Source organism: Taudactylus pleione, unplaced genomic scaffold, assembly GCF_031769625.1.
Source record: "Taudactylus pleione unplaced genomic scaffold, aTauple2 ptg000198l, whole genome shotgun sequence".
Taxonomy (NCBI): domain Eukaryota; kingdom Metazoa; phylum Chordata; class Amphibia; order Anura; family Myobatrachidae; genus Taudactylus; species Taudactylus pleione.
In genome coordinates, this window is record NW_028284600.1 from 12,071,978 (window position 1) to 12,093,474 (window position 21,497).

A 21,497-nucleotide genomic window follows, 5' to 3' on the forward strand; every position below is an offset into this window, starting at 1 on the left:
TGATTGGCTGTTAATGCCCTCAACACTTTCTATCACGGCGGACAGCTGAACGGGAATGAACCTGATGCTTGGACTTTGTGTGTATACATTGATGCTCTGATTTTAAAATACAGGAGATGAATGCAGTTACTGCTGTTTTTGCAAATGTAATAAACTTTCCAAATATTATTTTCATGCAAGTTACATGAAATCTGAGCCGGCATTTGTGTGCTTAAATGTGGCTAGTGAATGCATTGCCAGTCAAGGAAATGACGGCTGCTGTTTTTTTTTTTTGTCATTTGTGTCATGTGCAACTTCATAAGCCATTCGCACACGTTTCTATGGCGCCTTCATGCAGGTGAGATGTTTGCTAAGTAGGCTTCTGCCCCTTTTATTGCATGAAGCAACGGCCATAATCCACACTCAAGTCACCATATCTTACATGTAACAGTAGATGGCACAAATGTTATCTGAACCTGCAGTCTGGATACAAAAACAAATGGTTCAGTTTATAGTAAATAAGAATTAAACCTTTTAAAAATAACATTTTTTTTTCTTTTTACTAAGATGGGCGTTTCCTGGGCCTGTTTCCTCACTTTCCTCATGCTCTAGTTGCAAAGTATGATCCCCATACATACTTTGGTTCCATTGTGCTATTAGGAAATAAGTAGTTCCTCTATACAGGCTCCCTGCCATTCTTATGTGCAGAAGAAAGAATCCACTTCAGGCATGATGAGTGTTTGCCCTTGTATCAGCCTCTTGCCAATTTCCCTGTGCCTTAGGCATCTGCAGTGCATGTTCCCTTGTTTCTAATCTGGTTACAGCAATATAAAGTAAGCAGTTTTAGGGGTATACTGGTGCTGCAGTGCTTCTACACATTTAGCATTTAAGTGTAGCTAAATGCTGAAAATGAAAACTCTTGTTTTAAGGGGCATATTCAATTAGCCGCGAAAAGTCTCGTCCTTTTCGCCTGACAGACTTTCCGCCTATATCGCGTGTTTTTGGAGAAAACACTTTTCCGTGCGCGCGGCCGCTTTTCGCCCTATTCAATTCCAAAGGACGTGAAAACGCGTGCTGGCGAACCTCAAACAGGCAAAGTGCTGTCAGATTTGTGGAAATCAGCCGACACCCCCCAAAAGATGCTCTGACATTGGGGATCACTATAGATACCCCCCGAATAGCCCTGCTGAAGGTATTTGGGGTGCTTAAATGCTCTCAATAGCTGCTAATTAGGGTCTTTGCACAAGTGGTGAAGAATAGCATTTAGCAGTTTTTGTGGAAAAAATAACTAGTCCCTGTAAATTTGGGGTACATGAAAATGGGTGCAAGCATGGTTAAAAATCGCTAAAGTGAGGTTTTTAAAAAAAAAAAAAAAAAAAAACACACCTTCAACAATCACCTGCAATAAAAAAAAACACCTGGGACATACTTGGGGTCTATTTCGCTAGTTTTTAAGTTTGTCCCCCAACTTTGGACTTTTTTGCCACCAAAGCAAAAGTACTTTTTTGGGGTGATCTAAAGTCTTTTTTAAACTTTTTTTGACGCAGTTTACCTTTTTGGGGTGGCTGTCCCAAGGCTGCAGGGGTGTTCCCCCAACTTTGCACCCAAATCCCCCATTCTGCACTTTTTTCCGCCTGCATTCAGAGGCAAATCTTTTCCGCTGGTTACGAGGCAGAGACTTTTTGCACTGGCGAAAAGTCTTTGGAATTGAATACGGGGATAAGTTCTTGCCTGGCGAAATGACGTCACCGGCGAAAACTTATCACGGCTAATTGAATACGGCCCTATATCTATGTATGTACACTAATGGTGAATTCCCAGTATTCTTGTAATAACCTTCCTCCGACCTCTCTGCTCCATGCAATGATCCTTCTTCCTTCAGGCTCACTCTGATAAATAAAAAAAATAACAGCGGGGCGTTTTGGCACATAGAGTGGCATTTGTTATATGGCAGGGGTATTCAACATGTGGCCCGCATGCCCTGCCTCAATTTTGCTATGCAGGCATGCTAAACTGTAGCAAGGCAGGGCATGCTGGGATGTATAGTTCTACAACAACTTGAGTGTCTTATGTTTAATACCACTGTTATATTGTATAGAGAGGTTACACTTCCTTGTATTTCTCACACACACACACACACACACACACACACACACACACACACACACACACACACACACACACACTCTCCCCGAGTCATTTGCCTGGTTGCACTTGTGACCTCTGTGACCCCCTTTTGTGCACCACAGAATTCTCTTGCTTGTTCCCATACTCAGTATTTATTCTTTTACAGGATGTATGCACAATTGTGGTGCGCCTGCCTAGCTGTTCTCTCGGCCACGACCACTGCTCAGTTTGTCGATGATTGCATCCTTTCGGTAGGTGACAAATCTAAAACGGAACGTGATATCCTCCAGAAGCTGGCTCCATTGAAGCACAAGAGGTAACCATGCGCTGCCATGAGCATTCGGGTCACAGATGCATTTACAGACGAATGGTGATAAATTGATGCAACACATGTGTGAGGTGCGCAGAAAGTTATGAGTTAGAGTATTGAATGTGTAAACTGAGAGGAAGTAAAAAAAAAAAAAAAAAACACTTATAATGAGGTAGCTCCCAAGTCAGAAAAGATCTCCACACATTAGAGAAATAATCTATTTCTTTACCGATAAAATAGTGACGTGCAAATTATTATTTAATAACAAGATAAGTAACTTTTAAATATGTATCTGATGCTACCGGCATGCTGACTACTGCATACATTATATTTCCCTGATGAAGCACGTCACGCTATTAATAATTAATATAACACACTATACTGTCTCTGTGAAAGATAAATAAATGTGTTTGAGGGACAGTAAGCTATTTTGACATTGATAAATCCAAGCAGTGTTAATTGACCGAGCTATTGATTGATGTGAATAAGACGTGGGTGTGGAAATGACTGGGGTGTATGTATGTTGATAGCAATGCAGGATCATCTAATGCACTTTTTTTAACTTCAGGTTTGAGACCACTGTTCAGCTAGAGACAGAATCCTACACGTATACGTTTGAAGTGTGTGGACGGGTTGATAATAGCAGCAAAAGCTCCAATGAAGGGCTAGTGCAGACCAAAGTCGGCACCACAGAGACCACTGTGATTGGCCGCATCAATGACACCCACATCATCAACGGATGTAAGACTATGTCTCTCTGGGTCTAATTAATGTGTAAAGCTTTACTGTACGGTAGTGAAATGCAGCAATACGACTGGACGTTCCGGTCTTGCTGTAAACTGACTTAAACCATATTGTTTTTATTTATAAAGAATAATGTAATTCTAATAATAATAATATTTATAAATGATATATTTCCCTTTTTAAGAGGATGTTCATTGTATGTGCCCTTATGTAGCAGCATTTAGTTACTGGCAGATTGAGAATCAACCCTACCCCTAAAGCCCGCTGCCTAGGTGGCGTCCCTGAATCTGAGCTCCTCTTTGTCCCCCGCATTTAGTCTGACTCCAGATCCTGTTACAAACATCTAAAATACATATCCAGAATATGACCATCTCTTAAGCTGCGTACACACGTTCATTTTCAGCCCCAAAGCGATGAACGATAACGACCAATGCGCACTCCCTTTTGTAGTTGGTAGTTATTGTTCATCGCCCGAACTTCCCGTCCAACCTGACGATATTGTCAGGTTGAACATGTTCGGGGATGAGGGAGGGTGGCCGGCACTGAACTAAATCGTTCTTGATTTCGTTCAGTGTTTCTGCTAACGACACACAGCACACCCCTGCCGGGGACACATGGGACAATTTCGTTCATGGGGCGAATCGTCCCGTGTGCATGCACCTTTACACAAGACACTGCAAAAACTCTAATCCATGCACTGATTATTGCAGTAAAGGTGGGTACACACTGGAAAGATATATCTGCAGATCGAGTGCACTGAATGACCATAATCTGTCTCTTTTGCTGCTGGCCGGGGGGCGTGGCTGCCCCCCTCCCCGCTTCCTCTGCTCTATGTCGGTAGACCGCCCATACACACTGGCTGATGGACAGATATATCTATCTATAGATTGTAAGCTTGCGAGCAGGGCCTTCCTACCTATATATCTGTCTGTTATTACCCAGTTTTGTTCTATTAATGCTTACAGTTGTAAAGCGCAACGGAATATGCTGCGCTATATAAAAAACTGTTAATAAATAAATCTATCGGCTGTGCAGCAGAGCTGGCGCGATATGTCAGTTAACGACGTCATTCACAGACATATCGCTGGTGCACACTGGCCAACGGGCACCAGATATATTGGCCGATCAATTGATCGGACAATATATCTGCCAGTGTGTAACCAGCATACTGGTCTTCCCCAAAACAGACTCTTTCCACTACAATCCATTTTGAATGTAGCTGCGAGGATGATCTTCCTCGGTAAAGGTTCATGGTCTGCTGCTCCGCTCCGTCAGTCCCTCCATTGATTAATGTATTCTACCAAATTCAATATAAAATACTTCTACTTAAACAGAAGGCTATTAACCCAACTATATAGAGAGAACTTGGGGAAATCCACAGCGGATAAACAATTTATCAGTTTATATTGTATATAACCAACTTTGGATAATAATATTAGGGAAATGACTCTCTTCATATAATAATAGTTGGTGGTGCTCCCCAGGAGTAATATATCATATGTTTACATGAACTAGAACTACCTTGTATAGCAAGATAGTAAAGAAGACTCCTTTTTTGTGAGCACTCATCTATATATGATCCTATGATTATCACAATTGTTATATGCAACATAATGAAGATCTAAGTATCCAATTATCACGGAGCTTCTCATTACTATATTTTGATCTTGTTCCACGTAGCACGCTTCTGCAGCTTCGAATGATTTCAAGTAAGAACAAATATCTAAAATTTGCAACGATTTTTCTCCTAAACAGAATTATATTGGGAGAAATTTTATTTTATATTCTTTCTTACAACTATTTTTGTTCTATTTTATTTGATTTTTGGAGACCTGCATGGGGCACCTGTAGTGTTATGGTGCGTAAACACGGTACTATAAAAATGCACAAGAACGATATCGTTCATATCATTATCGTTCAGATCGTTCGTCCCCTGAAACGACCAGCAATCTGTCGGCACGTATGGACGATAACCTGGTCGATATCGACCAGGTAACAATGGGACCTGCGATCGTTGACCATTACCCAGCATGCTAGTGTTTGAGTCTTGTGCATAATGGGTCTGTCTTGCTTTAAAGTGTAGAGAATAATAAAAGTTATGTTTCAAACTTATTGCATATTTGTATACACTAAAGAGTGCCCCCCCCCCCCCAAAAGGGAGTCTTCTTTACTATCTTGCCATACAAGATGGTTATAGTTCATGCAAACATATTACCCAAACTACACCAACCTACATCACTTAGGAGGGGCCTTTATGGAGGCATTACATGGGCCACCTCTCCTCTTAATCCACCCCTGGTACTGATGTGTCGTCATGCACTGTTGCTGCAGTGGCGCCAAGCGACCCGTATCGGCTGTTTGGTGCTTGCGCCGAGCTTCTTTTTCACGTCTCTTTCACCCCAAAATCTGTTTTGTTGCAATCTGATGCGACAAACCGCTTCAAGAGACCGCATTGGTTAATGTGATGTGCGTCTGAGCCCTGAATCGGTATACGAGGTGCTATGATGACGCAGCTTTTTTCCACGCCAAGTTCTGTTCTTCGTATACAGACTCTGTCGCACACAGATATACAACATACTGAAAGGATACTGCCTATATTCTGCAAACAGTGGAGATGTTGCCAAACTCATGCTTTAGTGCCCATGCCCATAATCTAAGTCAGGCAAGCTGAAATTGTATATGCTTTTACATTGTATATTCTTACAAATGTAATATATGTTACATCTTTACCATGGTCCATTGAGATTGCTGTGACATGTATGTACTAAGAATCACTGGGGCACGTCAAGCCTTTCTGATGCCACGGGTTACTTGTGAAGCTATAGAATGTTAATGGTTCAGCCCACAAAGTGGCCTTAGCAGGTGAAAAAATAATAATTAACAATACAATGGCGCTGCACCTCAAAGCCGCAAAGCTTGCAACAGAGTTACCAACTCCAAACAATGTATACAAAAAACAACAACCTCACTTGCGCTTATGAGTTGTTCCTTCAGTAGTTCATGTCACATGTGTCCAAAATGTTCCAATGTAGGTAATCCACATTGTACTTTTGTACTTTTCATGTACTGTAGATTACCTGGGATGCAGTCAGGAAGCTGACGGTCGAAATGCCGACCACCGGCTTCCCAACTGCCAAATCCCGGCAGGGTACTAATGACAGGTGGCAAAATCCCGACGCCTGTAGTTAGACCTACGCCGAGAGCCCGACGCCTGGCATACCGAACGAAGGTAAGCTGGGCGCGGACAGCCACAGGGGGGAGAGGGTTAGGTTTCAGGGCTCCCGGAGGGACTTAGGGTTAAGCACCCCCCCGGGAGGGTTAGGCTAGGGAAAGGGGGTGTTAGGGTTAGGCACCCCACCCGGGAGACTTGGGTGTAGGTTGCGGGGACGGGGGGTTAGGTTTAGGCACTTAGCAGGGGGTTAGGGTTAGGCACTGGGGGAAAGGTAAGGTTTAGGCACCACTAAGGGATGGTTGGGGGGAGGTAGGGTTAGCCTTAGTTACATAAATCCACTGTCAGGATCTTCACCCCCTACCGGGCTTCCAGCATTGGCATTTGAACCATGCGGCCGACGGTCATACATACTGATTCAGATTACCTACATTGGAACATTCTGGACACGTGACATGAACTACGGAACAACTCATAAGCGCAAGTGAGGTGGTTGTTTTTTTGTATACATGGCCTTAGAAGCTGACTGCTACAGTTAAGATTGGAATAAAGTACCCAGGAACAGATGCTATTTTAATATTTACATTATTTGTTTTTGTTCCACAGCGGATTGGATTTTGCTTTCCTACAAATCCGGGGATAGATATGACACTCATTGCGGTAAAGAACCAAGGAAAGCTATGATCATGATATCCTGTAACAAAGACACGCTGGCGGTATGGTCTTAGGTGACATCGGAGGGTTGAGGGTTAGCATTGATTGAGTGGCAATTTTAGTATTACTAATGGGTGTAAATAACCGTGAGGTCCCCTTTGCTGAACTATTTTAAAAAAAAAATTTCTTAAATGTGGCTTGTATGTCTATTTTGATTTTTGTAATAGCAAATGTATGTGTGTGGGTGTGTATACATAAAATCTATATATTTATATTTTCTATTCTATATATTATATATCTCACTAATGGGGATCCATATTTGAGCATATTTCTTTTCTTTCTTCTGTGGCAGGATGGCTTCATGATGGTTAACGAGGAGAGACAAAAGTTAACAGAATGTTTCTACCTCTTTGAGATGGACAGCAGTGTTGCCTGCCCTGCGGTGGAATATCATCTCAGCGTGGGCTCCATCCTACTCATTGTGTGAGTTTATATGAGAGGGTCATTGCAGAAATAAAATCTGTCTATCACAAACTTAGATTCTCAGTGGATCAGGAGTTTTAGGGAACCGCAAACCTATTGCTTATAAGGGATTGGGCTGGCATTACACCTGCACTATGGCTTCTCATTCCAAATACTGAGTTGCTGGTTTCTTCAATAAGAAAATTAGCAAGAAAACACAATTGGAAGATGGATAGATACATGGATATCTAAATACTGTAGATAGATACTATAGATAGATGGATACTGTAGGTAGATACTATAGATAAATACTATAAATAGATGCTGTAAATATATAGATAGGTAGATACTGTGGGTGGATAGATACTGTAGATGGATACTGTAGGTAAATACTATAGATAATGTAGATAGATGGATACTTTTTATTATCATTGCAAAAAAAACACAACAAAATTACAATCCAGATCATCCGCATATAGTTACAAATAACCATTTCTGATTAAAACTGGATAACCGATAGGAAAAAGCTTTTCTTAAATCGAAATGTTCTAGCTTTATTACACCTTGAGCGTAGTTTTTATGGAAGTATGGAAAATATGCAATGGTTAGGACTCCCTTGTACAATGCTATTTCCCTTACGGCAGTTTTCAATAAATAACAAGAGATATGGTAAGAACTTACCTTTGTTATCTCTGTTTCTACGAAGTCCATAGGGTCCACAGGGTTGACCTTGGGGGTATAGCTGGATCCACGGGCACCACGCAGTTAAAGCTTTTCTGCTCCCAGGATGCACTTGGGTCCGTCCTCCTCTATACCCCGCCCCCGAGCCACAGCACCTCAGTTGGTAAGCAGCCCAGGCCGGAGGAGGAGACTAAACAGAGATAAGTAAGACTGGAACACACAAGAAAACCATACACACAGAAATGGGAGACGGAAAACCGGTGACCAGTCACACAGCCCATATGAAGCCAGGTGCGTCAGGTCGGGCGCCCTGTGGACCCTATGGACTTCGTAGAAACAGAGATAACAAAGCTAAGTTCTTACCATATCTCTTGTTTTCTACTTCAGGGTCCATAGGGGGTCCACAGGGTTGACCTTGGGGATGTCCCAAAGCAGTTCAATTAAGGGCGGGGACGCTCCTGTGCTGGAAGGAGTACCCGGCGCCCGAAGGATGCATCCTGAGAGGCGAAGGTGTCAAACGCATAGAACCTCAAAAACGTCTGAATTGAAGACCAAGTGGCCGCCTTACACAGCTGAACAGCAGAGAAGCGCCACGTCTAGCAGCCCAAGAGGGACCCACAGAACGAGTGGAATGAGCCTTAACAGAGGCTGGCACAGGTAAACCCTCCTGTGCATAAGCCTCACAAATAACGGAACAAAGCCAACGGGCTAACATTTGTTTGTTGGCAGGCCAACCCCTCCTGGGAAAACCAAAGAGGACAAACAAAGAATCAGACTTCCTAACCGAAGCAGTCTGGTCCACATAGATTCTAAGCACCCGGACTACATCTAAGGAAGCCTCACCAGCTGAAAGATCAGGTGACTGAAAAGCTGGTACAACCAGTTCCTGATTAATGTGGAACTTTGAGACCACTTTAGGCAAAAACTCAGGACGAGTGCGGAGTACCGCTCTGTCCTGGTGAAAAATCAGAAAAGGAGGGCGACAGGAAAGCGCCCCCAATTCTGACACCCTCCTGGCAGAAGCAATCGCCAGGAGAAAAACTGTCTTAGACGTCAGCCACTTGAGTTCCACTGACTCAAGAGGCTCAAAAGGAGGACCCTGCAGGACCCGTAGCACCACCGCCAAGTCCCAAGGAGCTACAGGAGGCACAAAGGGAGGCTGGATCCTGAGAACATCCGGCAGTGTAGCAATCCATCGTTGAAACCACACTGACAAAGCAGACACATGAACCTTCAGAGAGACAAGGCGTAAGCCGAGGTCCAAACCTGATTGAAGAAATTCCAAGATCCTAGAAACTCTGAACACCTGAGGATCATAGTTTCTGGACTCACACCACTGAAAGTAAGTGTGCCACACCCTGTGGTAAATCCGTGCGGAAGCAGGCTTGCGCGCCCTGAGCATGGTACCAATAACCGAACTGGAGAAACCCCGAGACCTCAAGACGGCTGTCTCAAGTGCCACGCCGTTAAAGACAGCCGACCCAGATCCGGGTAAAGGCAGGGCCCTTGAGACAACAGGTCCCGACGCTGAGGAAGAAGGTACGGAGCGTCGATGGAGAGGCTCTTCAGATCGGAGTACCAAGGACATCTGTGCCACGCCGGAGCCACCAGCATGAGCGTGCCGTCGTCCTGCTTGAATTTCCGCAGAACCCGAGGAAGTAGGGATATCCTAGGAAACAGATACGCCAGGTGAAACGTCCATTTCACCGACAGCGCGTCCACCAGACATGCGCCTGCGTCTCTTGTCCTTGACCCGTAAACGGGCAACTTGTGATTGTGACGGGAGGCCATCAAGTCCAGCTCTGGCAGCCCCCATCTGTCCACGAGTAGCTGAAACACCTCTGGGTGAAGCGACCATTCCCCGGGATGCACGTCGTGACGGCTGAGGAAGTCCGCCTCCCAATTGAGGACTCCTGGGATGAAGACTGCCGAGATCGCTGGAATGTGGCACTCCGCCCAAGCAAGGATGCGATACACCTCCGACATTGCTGCCCGACTGCAAGTTCCTCCTTGGTGGTTGATATATGCCACCGTGGTGGCATTGTCTGACTGCACCTGAACCGCCCTTCCATGAAGAGCGGGGCCGGACGACTGCAGGGCCCTGTATACTGCCTGCAGTTCCAGGATGTTGATGGGGAGAAGTGCTTCTTCCGCAGACCAACGACCCTGAAGCGACAATGAGCCGGTCACTGTCCCCCAACCCCGGAGACTGGCATACGTCGTGAGCAGGACCCAGTCCGGTATCCAAAAGGGGCGCCCCTCGACCAGATGAACTGTCTGAAGCCACCAAGCCAAAGACTGCCGAACCTCCGGGGACAACACCAGCATCTGAGAGCGGATCCGGTGAGGTAACCCGTTCCATTCCGATAGAATCAGCCCCTGCAGGGGCCGGGAATGGAACTGGGCAAATTCCACCATGTCGAAAGGCGACACCATGGACCCCAGAACTCTCAAAGCCAAATGAACCAACAGGCGGCAACTGCTCAGACAACCGTGTATCCGCAGCTGTAGGGAGGAGACCTTCTCCGGAGTCAGGAAGATCCTTTGCTGACGAGAATCCAGCAGGGCTCCCAAATGAACAATCCGTTGTGATGGAATCAGGGAGGCCTTTCTCCAATTTATCAACCACCCGTGCGCTTGCAGGCAGGCGATCGTCAAGTGGAGATGTTGAAGCAGTACCTCCGGGGAGCTCGCCAGCAACAGGAGGTCGTCCAGATACGGCAGCAGCCGTGTTCCGAAGATGTGCGGCCATGACTGCCATAATCTTTGTGAACACCCTCGGTGCCGTGGAGAGGCCAAAGGGTAGCGCCCGGAACTGATAATGATGTTGAAGGATAGCGAACCTCAGATACCGCTGGTGCGAATGTGCTATCGGAACATGGAGGTAGGCGTCCTGGATATCCAGGGACACCATGTAATCCCCCGGTTCCATCGCCAGAATGATGGAACGTAACGTTTCCATCCTGAACTTGGGAACTCTGAGAAATTTGTTCAGAGACTTCAAATTGAGGATAGGGCGATGAGAACCATTGGGTTTCTGCACCAGAAGAAGAATAGCACCCCGTACCTCGTTGTGATTGAGGAACGGGAACAATGACCCCTGCTTTCAGCAAGGATTCTATAGCTTCCTGAATCTGGAAAGTCTTGGTCTTGTCCTGAGAAGGACTCGTGCAGAAAAACTGGTGGGGCGGTCTGTGCTGAAAAGACAGGGCGTACCCCTGGGAGACTACTTCTCGAACCCAGGCATCCGTGGTGGTATTGTGCCAGCACTGGGAAAATTTAAGAAGTCGGCCTCCCACTCTGGGGTCCCCCAGAGGGAGGCCCGTCCCATCAGGCAGAAGGTTTATCTTCCTGCTTGGAAGAAGGATGCCTGGCACTCCAAGCCTGCTTCTTGGGCTTAGAAGCGGCCTTGGTCGCCGACTGCCTTGGGAAGGACTGACCTTTGGCCTTGCCCTGAACCCAGAAAGGACCGAAAGGCAGAGCTCCGTACCTTGGTAGGTGCAGAAGCCGAAGGGAGGAAGGCTGATTTAGACTTAGCCAGAGTATCCACTATTTTGTCCAAGTCTGGACCAAAAAGCAACTCTCCATTAAAAGGTAAGGCCTCCAGGCCCTTTTTGGAGTTTGCGTTAGCTCTCCAAGACCGCAGCCACAAGGACCGATGTGCCGACACCCTAGAGGTCAGCAGGCTTGCATCCAACGAGGCTTCCCCAATGTAGGAAGCCGCATCCCTCATTTGACCTATCAACGCTCTCTGGATCTCCGGAGCATCATCCGGAAAGGTATCCTCCAAAGCATTGGCCCAGCTCTCGATGGCCTTAGCCACCCAAGAGATGGCCATGGACGGACGGGCCACAGCCCCAGAGAGAGAGTAGGTAGACTTTAAACAAGTCTCCACTTTCCTGTCCGTGGGATCCTTCAGGGAGGAGATAGACTGTAAAGGCAACGTAGCGCTTTTAATTAAGCGGGTGACGTGGGAATCCACCGCAGGCGGAGTTTCCCATTTCCTGCAATGAGCCTCAGGAAAAGGATAGTTGGAAGCCAACCGTTTCTGCGGTTGGAATCTCTTGCTGGGCAACTGCCAGGCCCCGCCATATGATCCGTCAACTGGTCGGACAGGGGAAAAACAGTCGAAGCTACCTTGGCCTTTTTAAAATTAGGGCACTTCGACCTAGGAGCCGGCACATCCTCTATATGAAGGATGGCCTGCAGCGCCCTAACCAATGCCGGCACATTAATGGAGGACTTAGCCTCCACCTCCTGGGCCCCGGCATCCGAGTCAGAGTCCTCATGGATTTCTCCGTCATCCGAAGACACGTCCGTGTCTGTGAACTGCGCCGCCAGTTAAGCCGGAACAGGTCGCTTGGACGCCTTTGGGGGCAAATCACTGTGCAACAGTGACTGAAAAGCCGATGACGAGGCCGCCAGGCTCTGAACCGAGCTGGAGAGGACATCCACCCAGGGAGGGGGTACCGTCTGAGGATACCCCTGAAAGGGTACCATTGACTGCTGCGTCACCGTGGGAGACTGCACATATACAGGCAATCCTGCATAAGGACCCACAGTCTGAGACACGGGAGGAGACTGCACCAGATGCGTAACCCCCGGGGAACAGGGGATAGTAGGCTGGGGCAACGCCCTAGAAGGGACAGCAGTCGGGACCGCAAGCCGGTCCGCGATTGGTGCCAGCACTTGTGTAAACATCGCCCAAGGAGGATCCTGCGCCACCGGGGGTTTAGAGGGACCAGGTACCAGCTGGCACCGCCCGCACAGACCGTCCTGAGACATTTCCACCCCATCAACCCCTGCCGAACAGCGTCGGCAGGAAAACAACACAGGAGCCACGGAGCGCTCATTCTCCTCATCAGACATGACACACAAACTTTTGCAATAAAAGAGTATCACCGAAACGAGGAAAGGCGTATAACACCTGCGCACTCCCAAGTATGTAACACAAACAGCCCACAATATGGTACTGTGTAGCACACCACTGTATGTGACGGACCTCACAAATACGTAGATCTATATAAGTGAGGTACACAGAAAGAACCCCCCTCCCCCACGCACCTGCGGGCCTTACGAGAAGGAAAGGGATAGGTATAAGCTGACAGTAAGGAGAAATAAGCACAGACAGCAGCACTTACAAAAGTCACATACCATGCAGGAAGTAATACTCACTGCACCTTCAGCTACAATCGACCTCCCAGATTCAGTGGCTGGGAGGGCTATAGCGCTGCGAACACTTTCCTTTTCAGGGGAGAGGTACACAGGGGGACCAGTACACTGGATACCGCCTGGGAGCTCTGCGTTGCTGCCCTGAGAAGATGGCCGCCGGAGAGCTCTGAGGAGGAGTGGCCGAGAGAGAGAACGGCCCAGCGACGCCAGCACGCATGAGAGAAGGCGCGCTGGGCTGAGGGGAGGAGCCGCTAAACCAGGAAAGGCTGCCTCCCCTGGCTAGTTAACCCCCAGGGATGCCGGTTCCCTTCCGGTCCTTACACCCTGGTGGTCCAGCGGTCACGCGGGGCATTCCTGATGCAGGGGGAGCCCGCCGCCGCTACTAGCGCCGTCTGTCTCTCCCCAGAGACCGGCGGCTGAAGACTGCCTTTGCTTCCCCCGCGCGCAGCGCGAAGCGCTGCAAGCGGCTTACCTGGCCCCGTGTGTCCTCAGCAGTTTGTGGGAGGTCCCGGAGCCACGCTAGTACTGACTCCGGGGTTCCGCTGCAATCCCCAGATCAGTACTGGCGTCGCAGCGCCAGCGGGGCTTTTGGAGCGGCACCGTAGACGTCCAGATGGACAGTCTGATGCTGCCGCTCTGAAGATAGTAAAAAAATAAATAAACAAAATCTTCTTTGAAAAAATAAAAAAATAAAACTTAGGGGCTCATGCAGCCCCACTGCGCCAGGGTGACCCGACTCCGGTCGGGCACCATCTAAAACTGAGGTGCTGTGGCTCGGGGGCAGGGTATAGAGGAGGACGGATCCAAGTGCATCCTGGGAGCAGAAAAGCTTTAACTGCGTGGTGCCCGTGGATCCAGATCCAGCTATACCGCAAGGTCAACCCTGTGGACCCTGAAGTAGAAATATCTTTAATGGCAAATCACAGCCAATAATACCCACAGATGTACGTACAACTCACTCTAAGAACTTACGATCACCCTTAGTGCTATTGCCGTAACAAACTGTAATGCACTACGTCAATATGCCTTCAGCAATACAGCGATAAAACCTAACCAAATTTACCGTAGTTAAATTTGCAGCGCGCAGTTTCCTTAGACCAAATTGGCTCTGTCGAGCCTTCTTCACCATAGATATAATATTAGAGGTCCACATCAGATCTTCTGAAATAACAGTACCTAATAGTTTAAAGTCTTTAACTCTCTCTACCACCAAGTTATCAATAGTTAGGGGTAGCAACTCCGTCCTGCTCCACCGTCTAAAATCAAAGCTCCTTAGAACATTGAGAGATTTTTATTCTGGCTTCTGCTGGTAAGCTTTGATGCGTTCTAGGAGCATATAATTCCTACAGTAGATGATTGGCATCATGCCTCTATACAGACCTTGGAACTAATGCAGAGTTGGGCAAGAATCGGTCATATTTGCCCCTATTTGCAGAGTTGTAGGCATCCTATGATTTGCCTGTCACTTATGTGTATGCTTGGTTTCCTTATAGCAAAGGTTCCCAAACTCAGCCATTACAGTCCAGGTTTTAAGGATATCCGAGCTTGATCTCAGATGGTTGAATCAAATTGACTGTGGTGCACGTCACCTGTGTTCAAGAATGGATATCCAGAAACCCTGTACTGTAATGGCAGGGATTGGGAACCTCTGACTTATAGTCAAACAGGTGTATTTGTGCTTACAACCAACTCTGCACAACCCACTATTCTGCCCATACACCCTCTGTGAACTTTGCCTACATGAGAACACTCAGTTAGAGCCCAGTCACCCCTGAAATACATTACGACTCTGTATTGCCTGCAGTTGTATGTACTTCATTCTGGAGAATGCGCAGTTCACAGACACATTCAACCCTAGGCACAGTTATATCCTCCATAATCTGTTTTTTTTACCACTTTTGGCGATGAATGAGAAGAGTTAAGTGGAAGAGGGCAGATAGAAGCAGTCCCCTGATTTAGTACCATATAACGCCGCCTACTGGCATTGTGTTAAATGCCACAGGTGTGACTTGTGTGCACTTGGCTTCCATCTGGTCAAGATAGGTGACTGAAAGACCACACGCTAGAAAAGCAGCGTGCATTCAATGCGTTCTCCATGTTACAGTATTTCTTAACGTACTATCCTGCTAAGTGCTTAGTATATTTTCAGCTTTTATAGTACTATTTTGGGGGAAATGTATCAAACCTTGGAGAGAAAGTGGAGAGAGAAAAAGTACCAACTAATTAGTGTCTAACTGTCACAGACTGAAAAATGAGTTAGGAGCTGATTGGTTGGTACTTTATCTCTCTCCAAAGTTTGATACATCTGCCCTATGTGCACAACTTAGTTATCCATTTTTTTGTATGCATGGTTGTGTTACACATGCAGTCAAGATTAAATTACTGTTCAGATGTACTCTTCTTCACTTTTGGCTTGTCTGACTTCTATCTGCGTTTCTCACCGAGGAGGAGATTTATCAAACCTTCTAGCGCTGGACATACACTGTCAGACCACAGACCTTTTATCTGACCAGCTGAAACCCATCAGATATAGTGACCGTACACTGTGAGATATGTGCGTGTATGGCCACGAAATCGGCGTTCCTTCACTGGCCGAGGAACCCTTTCCCCATTCCTCCGCCGTGAAGGAGCCGGGGAAATGCCGAGTAGTCCGCCGCAGAAGCGCATACACTGCCAGGTGCGGCCGTCTAATTATTGGATCAGTCGGGCATTTTGGAATAATTTTCATGCCCACTGATCGGTTGCAGCCATTCACTAAGTCATTATCAGTCCGACCCGTTACTTATTGCATTATGTAGAGGGCAAGTGTTGGTGTTGCTGAAAGCAACTCATCAGATTGTAGATATCACTATAGAGAATGATCTAGATCAGGGGTTCTCAAACACGCTCATCAGGACCCCAAACAGTTCACGTTTTCCAGGTCACCTAGCAGGGCACAGGTGTATTTTTCAACTGTCACATATTAACTATACACAGATGACCTGGATAACATGAACTATTTGGGACCTAAATTGAGAACCACTGTAGTAGAAGCTGACAGGTTGCTATTGGCATCACCTCTACTTGTTCTCTTAGGAAGGTTTGATAAATTTAGCCCTAAAAATCTGCGTATTTACTAAAATTTATGTATGAATGTGTAAAATCCACTTCTACCCCTTCAATTCTAAGTATAATGGGACTTGTTCTAAGCACTCTGCAGGGGTTCATATAGGGGGGTAGGGAGAAATCTTTCCTAAAAGTCCCCCCTTAATAATTTAATGTCCTGGGGAGGAGGCAGGGCTTGACGACCTCATCACGTCTAGTGTTACTAAACCAGACTGTAATTCATGTATTGTTTCTCGCCTTCAGGTTTGCCGTGCTGGTTGCGTTGTATATTATCTGCGGATTCCTGTATATGCGCTTTGTGGTGGGAGCCAAAGGTATGGAGCAGTTCCCAAATTACACCTTCTGGCAAGAGTTTGGCAACCTTGTAGCGGTTAGTATTCTAATTTGAAACTATCTTGAACTCTGTAAGAGATCATTTATAATGTGCACCACCGGTGTGCCTCGATGATTCATGCGGTGCACTTCAAGGTGAAGCACTCTTTCCTGCCCTCAGGAGCATTCTCTGCAAAGTAAATGTGAACCTCGATGTGCGGAGAGGTGCAACATCTCCAGAGGTGCACTGTGCAATAATGTAACTTCTCACCAAAGTCTACACCACTACCACCCCTTTCAACTAAATAAACTTTTTCTGCTAAAATACTTCTTGCTTTAGCCACCTATATGGCTTCTATTATTCATGAGTGCGGGAACACAAGCACTGTCTTTATTAGAGGAAGTTTTCATTTATGCTCTGCAAATCGAGGCACACCAGTGTTCCTACTTTCTGCTACCGCCCGCCTCCTCCCCTCTGCATGCGCAAACTGCTGCTCCTCCATAAACTTGCCCACCCGGCTTTGCAAATCTGTGTGTCCCACTGAAACCTGGCCACGCAACTTGTCCTGCTGTTTTGTCTTTAAAAATGTGCCTGTAAGCTCTGACGCATGAGACACTTTGTGTCTACTAATTCAAAGAATAGTTGTGTTAAGCTCATTATATGTTATGTCGTGTTCATTCTTGCACCCAGCACCTGTCACAACCTCTGCAGTTCCTCTTTACTGCCTGGGGTGTCGCTCTGGTGCTTCTAGCACACTCTGGTCTGTATCTCAGCAGTGTTGCATCAGTTGAGTGTGCTAGAAGCACCAGAGCAGTGTGTGACACCCCAGGCCAGGAGAGAGCAATGTATTTAAGTTTTATTAATATCTGTAGTCTCTTTTTCTACTGCAGGGTCCAAAGGGCTCCACAGGAGACCTTGGGGTATAGGCGATGATGTCAGTCTCTGGCACCTCAACAGTTAAACTTGTGCTCCCAGGATGCACCGGACCCCTCTCCTATACCCCATCCCCAAGCCAAGGCACCTCATTTTCGTAGATGCTCGGCATGGAGTCTGGTCACTTCAAGAGGGGCTGCGTTGACAGCCCCAGAAAACTCTTAAAAACTACTAGAGTGGTCAGCAGGGGCAGTCCAGCGGATGCCCGTGCTGCCACTCCGACACCCCGCCAGCGCTGAGACGCTGGCATGGTGCCAGGGATTGCGGCGGGTGTCTGGGGGGTTTTGGCTAACTAAAACCTCGAGACGCCCAGGACTGTGGCCGGACTTCACGGGGGACGTTAAGGTAAGCAGCGGGCGCCTGCTGACGTCACAGTCCTGTAGGCTTCCCAGGTGGGGGTCCTGTGGAAGCGGCTGCGCGTCTTAACAGGCATTGCGCCTGCTCTGACACTATACCATCAGGGATAGCAGGCCACAGCGTGCGGACGTTGTCGGAATCCCGGGGGTTAATAGCATGCCAGGGGAGCGGGTCTTCCCTGTACTGCACAGCCGGCCCCTCCCCAGCTGCACTGTGCGCCTTTCCACTGCGGTCTGGCGGTTGCAGGCAGCTCTCCTCCCTCAGACACGCCCCCTATGAGTCCGGCGTCCATTTTATATGTGCTGAAACGCTGGTCTCACCGGGAGTTGCAGTGCCTGGACCCCCCTACATACCTCTCCTCTCAGCAGGTCAGTGTATGTAGCACTATTTCTCCTTCATCCACTAGGGGACACTGGAGTTCAAGACAGTGGGGTATAGACGGTGGTAGAGCAGAGCCTGGCACTTCAAATAATTTAAAAGTGTGACTGGCTCCTCCCCCTCTATGCCCCATCAGCCCCAGTTTTTAGAATGTGCCCGAGAGAGCCGGTAGCACATCAGGCTGTCTCCAGCCTTTTTCATATTTTTTATTTAAACAACATTGAGGACAGGCAGACTGCTTGCTGTGACAGTCTGCCTGCTACGGGGGAGCCGCCGGGAGGGCACCACACGGCTACTGCAGCCTGTGTCCGGTGACCCTGAGGAGCGGGCACCAGCAGATGGAGTCATCGGACCCGCCACTGCTGACACCGGCATGTGTCCGGGTTCCTCGCCGCCCCCTCAGCCCAGCATCCCGGCCGCAACAGCCCGTAAGTATATCCCACCACTCCTGACTAGCTGGAGTGGTGGGCGAAAATGCTGGGCTCAGGACAGCGCGCGTTGCGCGGCTGTTACACAGCCTCCTTCCCCCTGCCAGTAAACAGGCAGTGTCGGAGCTGCTGATGAGACCCGCTGCTGCACTCGGCAGTCAGCGTCCGGGTCTCTGGCTTAGCCTAGCCACTGTTCCCCCTCTCCTATGTAAATGAGGGGATGGATAAAGCAAGAGACCCCTCTACGTTGGTGACAGCGCGGTGCTACCCGCAGCTGTCATTGAAGACGCCTGCTCCTCACTCCTATATGCAGGGAGGGAGACTGCTGCGTCCCACAGCTACATAACGGAAGTCTGCATCCCCGCTATTATAGCCCTGCATAACGGGGCTGGGGCGGGGCTTAAGGAGCCGCTCAACGCGGCTCTAAGTTGCCGCGCTGGTGCTTGTATGAAAGCACCGGCGCTGGCTTATGCTCATTAGCCGCTGTAGAGCGTGGTACAGCGCTCTTAGCGGTTGGTTGCTGTGCCGGTGCTTATTTGAAGAAGCACCGACGCTGGCTCTCACAGCGCTATGCCTGCCTAGAAGAGAGGCTGGAAGATAACATAGCGCTAGTAGTGCAGAGTCCCCGTTAGCGAGACGGGGTTGATTTACCGCCATTAATGTGGCGTTGGGGGCGGGGCTTAGCGGCGACCCGGCCAAGGCCAAAACGCTGGGCTCAAGGACAGCGCGTGCCGCGCTGCGGTTAGAAAGAGAAATGAGCACAGCTGTGCCTTTGTACGGGATCCCCCCTCATGTAGTCTGCACTGCAGCAGCATCCCTGAGGTTAGTAAGCGGCTCACTGTAATAATGCCGCTTCCCTGTACAACGCTCTGGAACATCCTGCCTGAGCAATGCCAGCAGTCAGTTCCAACACAGGTGGGCAAGCGCTGACCCCCTCCCCCCCCCCCCTTGCTCAGGAGAGAGGCTGGAAGACAGGACCCGCCATAGCTGAAATCGGCAGAGTCCGGGTCTCCTGCCCCTTCCCCAGCATGGCTGTTAGTAGGGAAGCCTCTGTGGCTTAGTGGGTTAAAAGCTAATCTCCCTACTGGTTATGATGGTGGAGCCCCTGGTTCTAATTCCCATCTAGATCTCTATTCCTGACAGCGGTGAGGTCTCCGTTGCACTGCGCACCCTCCCGCCCTGTATGCTGCGTTCTCTTGCAGGGAGGTGCGGGCGCTGTTGCAGTGCTTGTACAGGGAGGAGGCTTTCTGGTGGCGCGCACTCCACGCGCTACAGACCTGGGCCCTCCATTTCAGTATTCGGGCTAGGCATAATGCAGCACTGCCTTAGCGATTAGCAGCTCTCATCTATTAACAGGAGGAGACACTGCGTTACGCAGCTCCTGGCTGTGCTGAGCAACTTTACATGCCCGCTCCTCCAAATGATGATTAAGCCCCCCTCGCTTGTGTAGGAGCCATGATCACTCCTCCCGTGTTATCGGCACCGGCTGGACCTTCAACTACTCCGCTTTTATGCGGTTCTACTGCGGGGGCAAGTAGCGCTGTATTGACTGGAGTATATCAGTGGCTCACACAGCGTGGTAATTCAGGAATGCATACAGTCCAGCGACTACAACAGCGCCCCTGCTTCCCTATTATGGGCAGCAGTATCTACCTGCACACAAGCAGTATAGCTCAGTGCACTACCTGCAGCAGGGAGTGCTTTAGCACTGGTCTCCTACGAGACCCCTCCCTTTTTGGGAGTGCTTCAGTAAATAATAGGGAATGTCCGTCACTGTATGACAGGAGTATTCCCAGCTAAATACGCTGTGCTGACGGGACACGGTCCCGCCATTTTGCCAGACAGTGTAGTGGTTAGCGTTGCTGCCTCGCAGCAGTGAGGTTGTGGGTTCTCTTCCCACCGTGGTCCTAGCTGTGTGGAGTTTGCAAGCAACGGGTGTTACCCCCTGTCATGGCTTCCCCTTGGTTCTATAACAAAGGGCACTTGGCTTAACCTAATTAAAGATATATAGTATGTATAGTACTTGTACTAGTCATTGTTCTGGTTGCTGGGGCCAAAACTTATGGTTATAGCTTACCCGTAACCAGGGTTAGCACATTATTGCGTCCCATCCCCAGGCTTATGCCTCATAACCCTGAACACCCTCTATCTCGTCTGATTTTGGAAGCTAAGCAGGGTCAGGCCTGGTTAGTACTTCGATGGGAGACCACCTGGGAATACCAGGTGCTGTAGGCTTATATAGGTGCCAGCACATATACTACATTATAGGCTGGTTTTAAAACCTTCCAGTTCTGTATAGTGCTAGCTACTGTGCATAGCTAGTTGTTAGCAGAATGGGAACTAGCCTAAACCCCTGTTTGCACTATAACACCGCTTTATGCGGTTCTGAGAGGGGCCAGTTACTCAGCCTGTGCACATTCCCGGCTAGAGGCGCTGGGCTGACGGGACACAGTGCCGTCATTGCAGCGCAGGGTATTACCCACTGTCAGGCTTCCCCTTGGCTTTATAACAAAGGGTGCCTAGCTTAATCTAATGGCCTGATATCATAGCCTGTGAAGGTTACTCCATGGTGTACTAGCTACTCTGCCTAAACTGAGATCGTCTTTTTGATTCCCTCTTCGAAAAACGGGTTAGTCTGGAGCTAAAATAGCTCACCTGAAGCACGCACGCTCATAATATATAAGG

At 48.3% G+C, this 21,497-nt stretch overlaps 1 protein-coding gene across 1 annotated transcript in view; it reads left to right on the top strand.

The window, feature by feature from the left end:
• M6PR (mannose-6-phosphate receptor, cation dependent) overlaps nucleotides 1-21,497 on the top strand; it is a 39,096-nt gene that overhangs the window by 7,762 nt on the left and 9,837 nt on the right. The window contains exons 2-6 of the mRNA XM_088476907.1: nucleotides 2,273-2,422; nucleotides 2,985-3,157; nucleotides 6,936-7,045; nucleotides 7,336-7,466; nucleotides 16,647-16,773. Coding sequence (XP_088333033.1) covers nucleotides 2,274-2,422; nucleotides 2,985-3,157; nucleotides 6,936-7,045; nucleotides 7,336-7,466; nucleotides 16,647-16,773 — 690 coding nt within the window. The 5' untranslated portion in view covers nucleotide 2,273. The remainder of the gene's footprint in view (nucleotides 1-2,272; nucleotides 2,423-2,984; nucleotides 3,158-6,935; nucleotides 7,046-7,335; nucleotides 7,467-16,646; nucleotides 16,774-21,497) is intronic.